The 13,557-nt window shown below is 41.9% G+C and overlaps 1 protein-coding gene across 1 annotated transcript; it reads left to right on the top strand.

The window, feature by feature from the left end:
• The first annotated feature begins 3,736 nt into the window (after positions 1-3,736).
• BCL2L15 (BCL2-like 15) lies at positions 3,737-10,865 on the top strand. The gene is made up of 4 exons (XM_012000778.1): positions 3,737-4,070; positions 4,649-4,770; positions 9,880-10,104; positions 10,729-10,865. The coding sequence occupies exons 1-4, from the start codon at positions 3,944-3,946 to the stop codon at positions 10,744-10,746; spliced, it is 492 nt and encodes a 163-aa protein (XP_011856168.1). The 5' UTR covers positions 3,737-3,943; the 3' UTR covers positions 10,747-10,865.
• The last annotated feature ends 2,692 nt before the right edge of the window (positions 10,866-13,557 follow it).

Here is a 13,557-nt window from a genome sequence, read left to right as displayed (position 1 = left end):
ATGTAAATTGTTGTGGTCAGTGGGTAGCAAGAGAAACAAGTGATGGTGAAAAAATTCTGGCCTCATCATTTTTCAGTAATAATTAAGAGCACAATATTACCACTGCAAGGGTGAAGGTATGTGGGCTGATGGAAAGGGATAGTTTTGGAGGGTGCTTTATTGAAGGCCCAGAAGAAGTAAACAAACGTGGAAAATTTACTCCACATTGCCAATGACAGGCTGTACTCTCTTTCTATAGCTTTACAACATTGATTATAAAAGACAATGCAAAGGAGTTGAAATTAGACTTTTTTTTTTTTTTTTTTTGAGACAGAGACTTGCTTTGTCATCCGGGCTGGTGTGCAGTGGTGTGACCATGGCTCAGTGAAGCCTTGATCTGGCCTCAAGTGATCCTCCTGCTTCAGTCTCCTGAGTAGCTGGGACTATAGGTGTGTGCTGCCACCCCTGGACTCAAGATTCGAGTTCAAAGATGGCATGAGCATACTGATAATGAAATGAGGAAGGTGGTTTATTACTGTGGGAAAAGCTTCAGTCTGATGTAAGACAGACTTGGTTTTATTCTGCCACTTACTGATGTGTTGGGGTCCGCGTGTTTCCTAAACAAAGGAATGAACACACAAGACAACACAAGACAAGACAAACATGGCGGCCACCTCGAATGGCGTGCTCTGCTTTATTTTATACAGTCCTTTGTGGAATGTTGCCAAGTCACAAGACACATTGTTGTTTTTCTGACCTTTCCCTGACTTTCTGGATTTTCAAGATGTTTACACATAAACAAGCCCCCAACGCCCTGCTTCGTTTGCAAGAGCAGGACTCATCGGGAACGTCTCATTTGCGAGCACATAGTCCTCTACACTGATGTGTGAACTTCGGCAAGCTATTTAATACCAGCTGGATGGTCTCATAAATATTTTCGTTTTTTATATATTGTTTTGGGAGTATGTCACAAATGTATTTTTTAGAATCCTTCAACTGTCAGTGGCTAGCTCTAATGTGAAAGGAGGCTAGCCTACAATTTTCTCTGAGTGCCCTTCTGATGTTAAAGATCTGAAGCCTACTTAGTAATAATGGAGGTTTCAGCCCTTTTGTCTCTAGAGAGAATGAACAACAGATGACAAATGAAAATAGCACTTTTTTAGCTACATGGGAACATAATTTGTGTTCTTACTCCAAAAGCAATTTATGATCATTTTTAAAAATTAAGACTTTTTAAGAGCAGTTTTAGGTTCAAAGCAAAATTGAAACAAAGGTACAGAGATTTCCCATATACCCTCTGCCCCCACACAAGCATAGTCTTCCCCATTATCAACATCCTCAATCAAAGTGGTACAATTTGTTTTAAACTGATGAACTTACCTCATCAATTATTACCCAAAGTCCAATTATCACCCAAATTCCTCCTCATCTTTTCATGGCCTGATAGCTCATTTTTTTTTTTATTTTTTGAGATGGAGTCTCACTCTGTCACTCAGGCTGGAGTGCCATGGTGCCATCTCAGCTCACTGCAACCTCCGCCTCCTGGGTTCAAGCAATTCTCCTGCCTCAGTCTCCTGAGTAGCTGGGATTACAGGTGTGAGCCACCGCGCCTGGCCAGCTCATTTCTTTTTAGCGCTAAATAATGTCTATTGTCTGTATGTATGACAGTTTATTTATTCATTTACCTACTGAAGGACATATTGGTTGCTTCCAAGTTTGGGCAATTATGAATAAAGCTGCTATAAACAACCATGTGCAAGTTTTTATGTAGACAAGTCTTCAGCTCCTTTGGGTAGATACCAAGGAGTATAATTGCTAAATCATATGTTAAGAGGATGTTTAGTTTTGTGAGAAACTGCTAAACTCTTCCAAAATGGCTGTACCATTTTGCATTCCTACCAGCAATGAATGACAGTTCCTGCCCCACATCCTCACCAGCATCTGGTTTTGCCAGTGTTCTGGATTTTGGCCATTTTAATAGGTGTATAGTGGTTGTATGTATTTTCAAATGGAACAGAAAACACAAGATTGGCTTTGATATTTTGCAAGATAGAAATTCCATTCTGAACAACTGACTTACTGTTTATGCTTGAATCTTTTCTTTTCTTTTTTTTTTTGGAGACAGAGTTTCGCTCTGTTGCCCAGGCTGGAGTGCAGTGGCGTAATCTCGGCTCACCACAACCTCCGCCTCCCAGGTTCAAGCAATTCTCATGCCTCAGCCTCCCGAGTAGCTGGGATTACAGGCACGCACCACCACACCCAGCTGATTTTTGTATTTTTAGTAGAGATGGGTTTTACCATGTTGGCCAGGCTGGTCGTGAACTCCTGACCTCAGGTTATTCACCCACCCCAGCCTCCCAAAAATGCTGGGATTATAGGTGTAAGCCACCGTGCCTGGCCTATGCTTGACTCTTTTATTAGTTGGAGCTGTTAATAACTTCACCAGGTCAGAGAGGTTGAGTGGTAAGTTTACTGATAGATTTGATTTGGGTCTGAGACCCAAACCCAAAATCTAGGTTTAGCTACATTAAAAAGGCAACTACTACAGATAAGTGTCCAATCATGAGATCTCTTAAAACAGTGATGGAGTCTGACCCTGTTAGGAAAATCCTTTTGCTAGAGAGAGAATCTCAGATCTCTTTCATCCTGGTCATTATGCTTTGGGCTAAAAGGAGGACATTTAACATTTATTGTATGCCAACAGTGCTAGGCCATTCTGCATCTTATCTTACTTAATCTTCATAATTTATCTGTGAAATATTTTCCATTGTCCCCATTATAATTCCAAGTTGTTTCAGTTGTTTTTTTTAACTTTCCCAGACTTTATATTTGCTACCCCTCCACCTAGAATAGTATTATGCCTCCTTTTTGCATAGTGAATGCCTACTTATTCCTCAGAGCTCATCTCAGATGTTACTATTTTAAGGAAGCCTTCCCAGTTCCCTGGGCTTGTTTCCCTATTAAACTGATCAAAGGCTTGATTCTCTATTACACTTCACTGATCAAAGTGCATTGATCTCAATAGCACAAATAACTATGTGATTAGTCATTTAATGTCTGTCATTTCTGCTGAAGTGTAAGCTTCATGAGCACAGTAACTGTGCCTGTATCATTTTTCTATGTTATAGTGCCAAGTATAGTTCCTTGTTTGGTAAATAATTATTATATGATTATGGCAAATAAATTCCATAAACAGAAGTTTTTTGTTTTTTGTTCTTTGTTTTTTTTTTGAGACGGAGTCTCGCTCTGTCGCCCAGGCTGGAGTGCAGTTGAGCGATCTCCGCTCAATGCAAGCTCCACCGCCTCCCAGGTTCACGCCATTCTCCTGCCTCAGCCTCCTCAGAAGCTGGGACTACAGGTGCCCACCACCACGCCCGGCTAATTTTTTTTTTTTTTGTATTTTTAGTAGAGACAGGGTTTCACCGTGTTCGCCAGGTTGGTCTCGATCTCCTGACCTTGTGATCCGCCCGCCTCGGCCTCCCAAAGTGCTGGGATTACAGGCGTGAGCCACCGCCCCCGGCTGCGTAAACAGAAGTTGAATGCTGTTCCACTGTAACTTCAAAACCTTCCTTTAAATTGTGCCATATGCAGGACCTAAGAAGTAAAGGAAGTATTTCTTAATAAAATTACTCCAGAGGCTCTTCCTGAACTCTGTTTCAGTTCTAGATTGGCTATCTAACGATAAAAGTTAAGCATTAACTTTATGTGGTTAGGGTGTGGTCTGAGATAAAGAACCAAAAGTCTTTAAAGTCTCCCCAGTTCCAAGTAGGTAATCCCCTCCGAGAAGTCCCACCTTTCTGAGCAGCTGTGTTTGAAGAAAGCTAGTGGGAAAAGTTCCAGGACTACATGTCAGGAAACTACAAGAGTTAGAAACATTTGTTGATTTACAAGTGTTTTTAACTTCCTGCTGGGCTGAAAACTGCTTGTTTTGTGGAAAAGCGAAACTTGGCAGCAAACATCTAAAATGAAGAGCCCCCAAACTTTTGAGGAAAAAACGGAATGCATTGTGAACGCTCTACTCATGGATTTCTTGGCCCCAACATTGCGGGTTGCCAACCGGAACCTATGCTGTGTAGATGAAGTAGATTCAGGTAAGGCTCCTGGCCTAGGTGGTGATTGCAGGTCAATAAGAGTATGTTTTCGGCTGGGCACGGTGACTGACTCCTGTAATCCCAGCACTTTGGGAGGCCAAGGCAGGTGACTTGAAGTCAGGGGTTTGAGATCAGCCTGGCCAACATGGTGAAACCCCATCTCTACTAAAAATACAAAAATTAGCCAGGCATGGTGACTTACGCCTGTAGTCCCAGCTACATGGGAGACTGAGGCATGAGAATTGCTTGAACCTGGGAGGCGGAGGTTGCAATGAGCAGAGATCATGCCACTGCACTCCAATCTGGGTGACAGAGACTCAGTCTCAAAAAAAAAGAGTATGTTTTATTTATTTCCTTTAAGTTTTAAAAGGCAAACTCTAAGCTTTCAGTAACAACTAAAGGGAAAGAGGTTCTCAATGAAGGGAAACTTTCTGACTATTGGTGTTGACAGAACATTTAAGCTCTTGGGAGATGATGTGAAAATTATTTAAAAACAAGACCAATTTTTCTCATTGCCCAGATTCCTGGGACTTGCCATTGCTTCAAGCATTGTAACAAATGTGTTCCCTCTGTCGTAGGAGAGCCTTGCTCTTTTGACGTGGTTATCATTGCTGGTCGCCTTCGGATGCTGGGTGACCAGTTCAACGCAGAATTGGAAACTTACGCCAAAAACATCATTGCAGAAACCATTCAAGAACAGGTCAAGTTTCTACTTCATGCTATTGTTTGCTGCTTTTTTTCCTATTTCAAACTTCCTTTTCTTACTACTCCCATACTATGGTGACTAGGAATGTTCTATGAAAATATTTGGGGGCTTATATTCCAAGGAGGTATAGCAAGAATTCTCCAATTGCTAAAACCTAAGTGGTATGGAGATGGAAAATTTTTGGTATAGGCTGATGAACCTTCAGCTTGTCTCTACTTGGTCTTCATCAGAGCTGTGCTTAGTGTGCATAGAGCACATTTTATAGCACTTTATTCTTGGCAAAGTATAGCATTTTTTTTTTTTTTGAGACAGGGTCTTACTCTGTCACCGAGGCTCAAGTGCAGTGGTGTGATCTCAGCTCACTGCAGGCTCCACCTCCTGGGCTCAAGCGATCCTCCCACTGCAGCCTCCTGAGTAGCTGGGACTTTAGGCAAGTGCTACGATGCCCATCTATTTTTTATTTTTATTATCTTTATTTTTAGTAGAGATGGGTTTTTGCCATGTTGCCCAGGCTGGTCTTGAACTCCTGAGCTCAGGTGATCCACCCACCTTGGCCTCCCAAAGTCCTGGGATTACAGGCGTGAGCTACCACACCCAGCCTATGCTTTTTTTTTTTTTTTTTTTTTTTTTGAGATGGAGTCTTGCTCTGTCACCCAGGCTGCAGTGCAGTGGTGTGATCTTGGCTCACTGCAACCTCCATCCCCCAGGTTCAAGCAATTTTCCTGCCTCAGCCTCCCAAGTAGCTGGGACTACAGGTGCACGCCGCCACACCCGGCTAATTATTTTTTGTATTTTAGTAGAGATGGGGTTTCACCGTGTTGCCCAGGCTGGTCTCGAACTTCTGAGCTCAGGCAATTGGTCCGCCTCGGCCTCCCAAAGTGCTGGAATTACAGGCATGAGCCACCACACCTGGTCCTAGCTTATGCATATTTTAATATTTATTTTGTTGGAGGTGGGCACTTTTTTCCCCCAGGGTCCAGCAGTGAAGTATATACAGGAATGACAGGCAGTCTACAAGTTTGATGCAATGAGGGATAAGCCCTACAGCAGCTCACTGGCTTTTCATCAGAATGCTGATTACTGGCAGTAGCACTTGGACTCTGTTTCAGATGTAAAGACAATAAGGCAGTATCTAGGAGATGTTGCTGATATATATCAACAATGACAGCTAATATTAACTTATCACTTACAATGTGCAATTATTATCTCATTTAATCATTATGCCCCTGTATGAGTTATCATGGAAGCTATTATCGCCGCAGCAACCTCTCCCCATCTGCATATAACACCACAAAAGCAAACATCTAACCTGTTTTGTTCACTGCCATATTCACACAACATGTAACAGTGCCTTATATATAATACGTCCTCAGTAAGAATTTCTTTTTTTATTTTTTTTGGAGACAGACTCTCACTGCAACCTCTGCCTCCCGGATTCAAGTGATTCTCCTGTCTCAGTCTCCCAGGTAGCTGTGATTACAGGCACCCGCCACCATGCCCTGCTAATTTTTGTATTTTTAGTAGAGATGGGGTTTCACCATGTTGGCCAGGCTGGCCTTGAACTCCTGATCTCAGGTGATCTACCCGCTTCGGCCTCCAAAAGTGCTGGGATTACAGGGGTGAATCACCGCGCCTAGCCCATCTGGGTGGATCACCTGATGTCAGGAGTTCGAGACCAGCCTGGTCAAAATGGTGAAACCCCCATCTCTACCTAAAAATACAAAAATTAGCTGGGCAGATAACTTGACGTCAGGAGTTCAACACCAGCCTGGCCAACATAGAGAATCCCTGTCTCTACTAAAAATACAAAAATTAGCTGGGTGTAATCCCAGCTACTTGTAATCCCAGCTACTTGAGAGACTGAGGTAGGAGAAACCTGGGAGGTGGAGGTTGCAGTGAGCTGAGATCACGCCACTGCTCTCCAGCCTGGGCGACAGAGCAAGACTCTGTCTCAAAAAAAGAACCACACTCTTAACCATTATGCTTTATTCTTCCTACTATACATAGCTTGGGCAGTGTGCCTACACTACTTTCAAGCAGAACTGGACCTGTTACCTCCAGTTACTTGCTCTGAGGCTGTCCTAGGTAGTTGATAGCTGAGTTGACTTTTTTTTCATTAAACAGATTTTTTTTTGGCTGGGTACCATGGCTCATGCTTGTAATCCCAGCACTTTGGGAGGCCGAGAGGGGCGGACTGCTTGAGGCCGGGAGTTTGAGACCAGCCTGGCCAACATAGTGAAACCCCATCTCTGCTAATAATACAAAAATTAGCTGGGCATAGTGGCGCACACCTGTAATTCCCAGCTACTCAGGAGGCTGAGGTAGGAAAATCGCTTGAAACTGGGAGGCAGAGGGAGGTTGCAGTGAACTGAGATCTCGCCACTGCACTCCAATCTGGGCAACAGAGCGAGACCCTCTCTCAAAATAAATAAATAAATACATACATACACACATACATACAAACACAAACACAAAAATTAGCCAGCCATGGTGGCACACAACTGTAATCCCAGCTACGCAGAAGGCTGAGACAGAAGAATTGCTTGAACCCGGGAGGTGGAGGTTGCAGTGAGCCAAGATGGTGCCATTGCACTCCAACCTGGGTGACAGAGCAAGACTCTGTCTCAAAAAAAAAAAAAAAAAAAAAATTATTTGACTTGAACTTGTTTTAATAAAAAAAATATTTTGAAACAGCCCTAAACTCAGGGAAAAGTTGCAAGGATAGCACAAATAATTTCTCTCTTTAATCATTTGACAGGAGGGAGTTGACATGATATTTCATCAACCCCTAATACTTTTATACTTCCTTCAAACGAGGACATTCTCTAATGTAACCACATTCTACCCATCAAAACCAGGAAATTAACATTGATTCATTTTCATCTAATCCTTAGATCTCTTTCACGTTTTGCCATTTTTCCCGATAATGTAACATATAGTAAAAAGTTGTAGGCCAGAATCACATATTGCATTTAGTTGTCATTTCTCTTTAGTTTCCTCCAATCTGGAATTTTTCCTCAGTCTTTTCCTTGATTTTCATAACCGTGACACTTGAAGACTATGGTCTATCTTGTTGAATGTCCCTTAATTGGGTTTGTTTGATGTTTCTTCTTGAATAAATTAAAGATATGTACCTTTGGTAGGAATATCACAGAAGTATTGCTGTGTTCTCAGTGCATTGCATCAATTGGCACAATATTTCATTTTATCCCAGTATTGATGTTGTTAACTTTAATCACTTAAGATGGTGTCTGTAAGGCTTCTCCTCTATAAAGTTACTCTTTTCCCCTTTGTAATTAATAAGTGTTTTATGGCGAGGTACTTTGAAACTATGTAAATATTCCACATCTCATCAAAATTTCAATGCATTCATTTTTTATCAGCATTGGACCCATGAATTCCTACTTTATTCAGTGGGTTATAATCTGTTAATGTCATTATTAATTTAGATGCTCAAATCATCCTAGTTTTAGCTAGTGGGAGTGCCTTCACTCTAGACTGCACCTCTTTGATGTGTCTCTATTTTTATTTGAGTACTTCCTTAATTTCTGACAGAAGATCTTATACTTCCCTAGCCCCAAACTGAAATCAACCATTCTCCAGAGAGCGCTGGTTTCTTTTATTTTTTGAGACGAGTCTCACTCTGTTGCCAGTCTGGAGTGCAGTGGCACGATCTCAGCTCACTGCAACCTCTGCCTCTCGGATTCAAGCAATTCTCCTGCCTCAGCCTCCCAAGTAGCTGGGACTATAGACGCCCGCCACCACGCCCGGCTACTTTTTTGTATTTTTAGTAGAGACGGGGTTTCACTATGTTGGCCAGACTGGTCTTGAACTCCTGACCTCATGATTCACCTGCCTTGGCTTCCCAAAGTGCTGGGATTACAGACGTGAGCCACCGCACCCGGCCTTTGGTTTGTTTTAATGGAGAATGATATTTAGAAATCAAGATTTAGGTGCCCTCCCACATGGATGTCCTTTTCAGCTTGTTTGGGCTCTGATATTCAGCTCTGGCCAGGCTTGACCCCCCTAAATCCCCACAGATCTTGCCTGGACCCACCTAATGGCTTTTGGATCCCATATTTGAAAAGGAAAGAGGAAAAGGAAGAGCTACTCAATTATTTTAATTAATTATTTTATTATTAATTCTAATTAATTACTATTTTTGAGACAGTCTTTCTCTGTCACCTAGGCTGTAGTATAGTAGCTCAATGATAGCTCACTGCAGCCTCAATCTCATAGGCTTAAGTGATCCTCCCACCTCAGCCTCCTAAGTAGTTGGGACCACAGGCATGTGCCACCATGCCTAGCTACTTTTTAAAATTCTGCATAGAGACAGGGTCTCAATGTGTTGCCCAGGCTAGTCTTGAACTCCTGACCTCATGTGATCCTCCCACTTTTGCCTCCCAAAGTGTTGGGATTACAGGTGTGAACCACTGCACTCGGCCTTTTTTTTATTTGAGACAGAGTCTTGCTCTGTCACACAGGCTGGAGTGCAGCGGCGTGATCTTGGCTCACTTCAACCTTCACCTCCCAGGTTCAAGTGATTCTCCTGCCTCAGCCTCCTGAGTAGGTGGTATTACAGGCCTGCGCCACGATGCCTGGCTAATTTTTGTATTTTTAGTAGAGACAGGGTTTCACCATGTTGGCCAGGCTGGTCTTGAACTCTTGACCTCAGGTGATCTGCCTGCCTCGGCCTCCCAAAGTGTTGGGATTACAGGTGTGAGCCACCGCGCCCGGTCTTTACTTGAGAGTTTCCCAGACATTTCCTAGTCATTCAAGCAATACCTTTACAATTTAACCAGCTGGACTATCACATACTTAATATTTTTCTTCAAATCATTTTTCATTTATTTTGTTTAACCTAAGCAATAATACCTGAAATCATGGGTTTGATGGACTACTTATGTATTTTCAAATGCCCATTAATATAACAAAATATTAAAACGAGAAAAGATTATCCATCTACCCTCTGAGATTTCATTAGTTACCACCAATTGCACATTTGGCACTCTAAGAAACAATCGCTCTACTGGATTCCTGCACCTGCAGCCTCCTGCACTTTTTGAGGGATACTCTGTTGATATTTCCTTTGTCTTTCCTCAGGCAGGAGCTATACTCCAGAACACAGTGGAATCTCTCAGCAAGACCTGGTGTGCTCAGGATTCCAGCTTAGCTTATGAGAGAGCCTTTCTGGCAGTGGCAGTGAAACTTCTTGAGTATATGACTCACATCGCTCCTGAAGTAGTGGGACAGGTGGCTATCCCCATGACGGGTATGATCAATGGGAACCGAGCCATCCGGGAGTTCATCCAGGGCCAGGGAGGTTGGGTAAGTGTGTTGGGGCTCCTGGTTTTGCTAGGTATTTGCACTGTTTTTGTACTAATACCTGGGATTCCAATTCATGACCCTTTTGGTAAATTGGAAACCAACAGGAAAACAGGCTTCCCTATTTTGCTGAAAATGCCTAGATTTTCTTGCCATGGAAAAGTGGAGCAGACAGAAGATCAGCCTGTGGGTGTTGGACTCCAGAGTCATGCTACCTAAAATATTGACTGCTGACTACTGTAAAGCTAATCTTCATTTCCTACACATAATCATCTATAAAGTATATTCGTGGTAGAGTTCTAATTTCAGCCTGGCTTCACTCTGTTCCCTTGTAAATTTCTGGGTCTTTTTTTCCTAACATCTTTATGTGTGTGTTAGGGAAGTCAGAATCACCTTAATAGTATCTAAGAAAAAACAGTCTTTGCTGTAGTCGTAACCATAGAAGGTATTCTAAGCCCATGTTTTAGTGATCATTAGAACTTATGCTGTCATAGACCATTTACAGGGTCAGTGGAAGCCTTAATAAGAGCTACATTTCCTGGAGCTATCTGCAGATCATTTCCTGGTTTCTTAGGAAGTTCCTGAAAGCAATTCCTTTGACTGTAGGATTTTCACTGTCTTTCCTAGGAAAATCTGGAGAGCTGAAGAGGTGGAGCTATTCACGAGACTGAACATCACTTCCTTGTTGACTGATTGGGTGATTAACTCCTGGCAATTCAAACAAACAAATAAAAAAACACTTTTTTCATTTTATCAGAACTGAACTTCGCTGAATAAGTTATTTTTTACTGATTGTTCAAGTTGGGAGCAGCTGCCAGAGGCCTACAGAGTTGGTTTTTGTTTTGTTTTGTTTTTTTGTCAACTTAACGCAAACCACAGAGATTTTCTACTTTCTGTTTTCACATGAGTTTTAATGAGGTTCTGTTGAAGCAAAGACCTCTAGACACAAAGTAATGACTTGTTAGTAGTGGAATTATAAACAACAGGGCAGGCCTTTGCTGGAGGTATTTTGAGAGAAAGGGAGAATAATGGAAACTGTTCCTTCAGATTTAGCCCTGTCCTTTGGTATGAATCTTGTCTACTAATTTTGCAATGTAAAGGATTTCAGGAAGCTTTTTGGTTGAAAAATCTTGTTTTTTTTTTTAGACGGAGTCTCGCTCTGTCACCCAGACTGGAGTGCAGTGGCTCGATCTCAGCTCACTGCAAGCTCTGCCTCCCCGGTTCATGCCATTCTTCTGCCTCAGCCTCCCAAGTAGCTGGGACTACAGGTGCCCGCCACCACACCTAGCTAATGTTTTGTATTTTTAGTAGAAACAGGGCTTCACCATGTTAGCCAGGATGGTCTGGATCTCCTGACCTCGTGATTCGCCTGCCTCAGCCTCCCAAAGTGCTGGGATTACAGGCCTGAGCCACCGTGCCAGGCCTAAAATCTTGTTATTTTAAGTTGAGTATTTTCATTCAAAAATCATCCCTAAACTTCATGTTAATTTCACCTGAGGAGGACTATTTTATGCATTTTAGAGGTTGTAAGCAAAAAAAAAAAACAAAAACAAAAAACAAAAACAACCCAAAAACAAACAAACAAACAAAATAGTTGTTTCTACTAGGAAGGTCAAAGAAAATAAAAGTTACTGCATTGTTACTGCCACAGGATGCAGCAAGTGCTGGCCCACATCTAGGACAGCAAGGCCACCCCAGCTGACATGAAGCTAGCTGCGTAGCACAGAGCTTTAAAAGTGTGGTTCACACACCACTTGTGGACCTTATTAAATTGCTGATTCGCATTCCTAGAGATTCTGATTCTGTAAGGGTAGGCTGGAGCCTAGGAACCTACCTTTTAAACTAGTTCCATAGGTGATTCTGATGTACATATAGAGTGTGACAGCCATCACTTTAGAGAATGGATTGACAAATTACAACCCACACGTCAAATCTGGCTTGCTGTCTTATTTTGTAAATAAAGTTTTATTGGAATAGAGTAACATTCACTTGTTTACATATTGTTCATGGCCACTTTTGCGCTACAATGGCAGAGTTGAATGATTATGGAAGACCATATGACTGGTTAAGTCCAAAATATTTACTAGCTGGCTCTTTACAGAAAAAGTTGGCTGACCCCTTCTCTAAATCAACATTTCTCCTTGGTAATTGAAACTCTATTACAGTCCTGACAATTCCAGCAAACACAGCTGTGGATACAGGGTTTAAACTCAAAGATATTTAACTCTTTTTTGGGAACTTAGTCTCCATATGTTTGTTAGTTCTTGCATAATCCACAGTTTCTCTAGGTCTTCAGCCAATCAGAGAGCTCTGTAGCTCCTGAGTAGTCCGTTTCTCTGGCCCTACAAGTGAGAGTGACTAGAAGCAAAACTTAAGATTTGTATGATCTTATATCTCAAAATAGTCCTTAATGATCTAACAGATTAGTAGGCAGTCATCAGGTAGAGACTTCAAAAACCAGACTACTTTCCTGAATGTCAAGAAGAAAGGCATTGCTATAGTGATTCACGAAAAGCAGCATTAATGACTTTGGCTAAAGTTTAATAAAGCTAACCACTTCCCCTCTATCAGCCAGCCATCCATCTATCCCCTCTAAATTCAGAGAAGCAAATATGTAGTGCTGTTAATATATTTTTGCTTTTTAAAGTTATGCTTTGGCCTGGCACAGTGGCTCATGCCTGTAATCCCAGCACTTTGTGAGGTCAAGGCGGGTGGATTACCTGAGGTTAGGAGTTTGAGACCAGCCTGGCCAACATAGTGAAACCCTGTCTCTACTAAAAACACAAAAAATTAGCCAGGCTGGGTGGCATGTGCCTGTAATCCCAGCTACTCAGGAGGCTGAGGCAGGAGAATCACTTGAACCTGGGAGGCGGAGGTTGCAGTGAGCTGAGATGGCGCCACTGCACTCCAGCCTGGGCGAGAAAAGCAAAACTGTCTCAAAAAAAAGAGAAAGAAAATAAATAAAGTTATGCTTTTTCCTTTATTCCTAGTTAAATCACAACAGGTTAGTAATCTGTAAATGATGTGTCCTGTTTCTCTTTAGTAGAAATTATATTTTTGGCTAACCATTAAGAAACTTGTACTCCTTTGTCCCTTATGTTACTATAAACTCAAGATGATGAGTTTTGTGGTATTTGACTTCATAGGCAAAATCAAAATACTTTGACTGTTGCTATTCTGTTTTATGAAATAAACTTCTGTCTATGCATTTGAACTAAGTTTCAGCAAATTCAATCTAAATTGAATAATTCCAGCTCCCAGTTTTATCCTGTGTTGCTCATAAAACAGTTCCAAGTATACTGCATTATCTTGAGATTTGAAGATATGGTGCCCACGGGGATTATACTAGGCAAATGCATTAAGCAGCTCTGGCCTAGGTGTTGTGTATTTTAGGAGACTCTATCTTAGGAGAGTTTAAGTGATTGGGTTGCAGGAAGAAGACATTTGTAACCCAGG

This window comes from Mandrillus leucophaeus, unplaced genomic scaffold, assembly GCF_000951045.1.
Source record: "Mandrillus leucophaeus isolate KB7577 unplaced genomic scaffold, Mleu.le_1.0 Scaffold64, whole genome shotgun sequence".
In the NCBI taxonomy this organism is placed as follows: Eukaryota; Metazoa; Chordata; class Mammalia; order Primates; family Cercopithecidae; genus Mandrillus; species Mandrillus leucophaeus.
The sequence above is the reverse complement of the archived record's forward strand: the minus strand, read 5'-3'. Positions and strand labels throughout refer to the sequence as shown.

Bases quoted from the DNA above. Each gene is read 5' to 3' on its own strand.
- BCL2L15 (XM_012000778.1), top strand. From the start codon at position 3,944: ATGAAGAGCCCCCAAACTTTTGAGGAAAAAACGGAATGCATTGTGAAC. The intron at 4,071-4,648 runs GTAAGGCTCCTG...CCTCTGTCGTAG, and splicing joins TGTAGATGAAGTAGATTCAG to GAGAGCCTTGCTCTTTTGAC. The intron at 4,771-9,879 runs GTCAAGTTTCTA...GTCTTTCCTCAG, and splicing joins CAGAAACCATTCAAGAACAG to GCAGGAGCTATACTCCAGAA.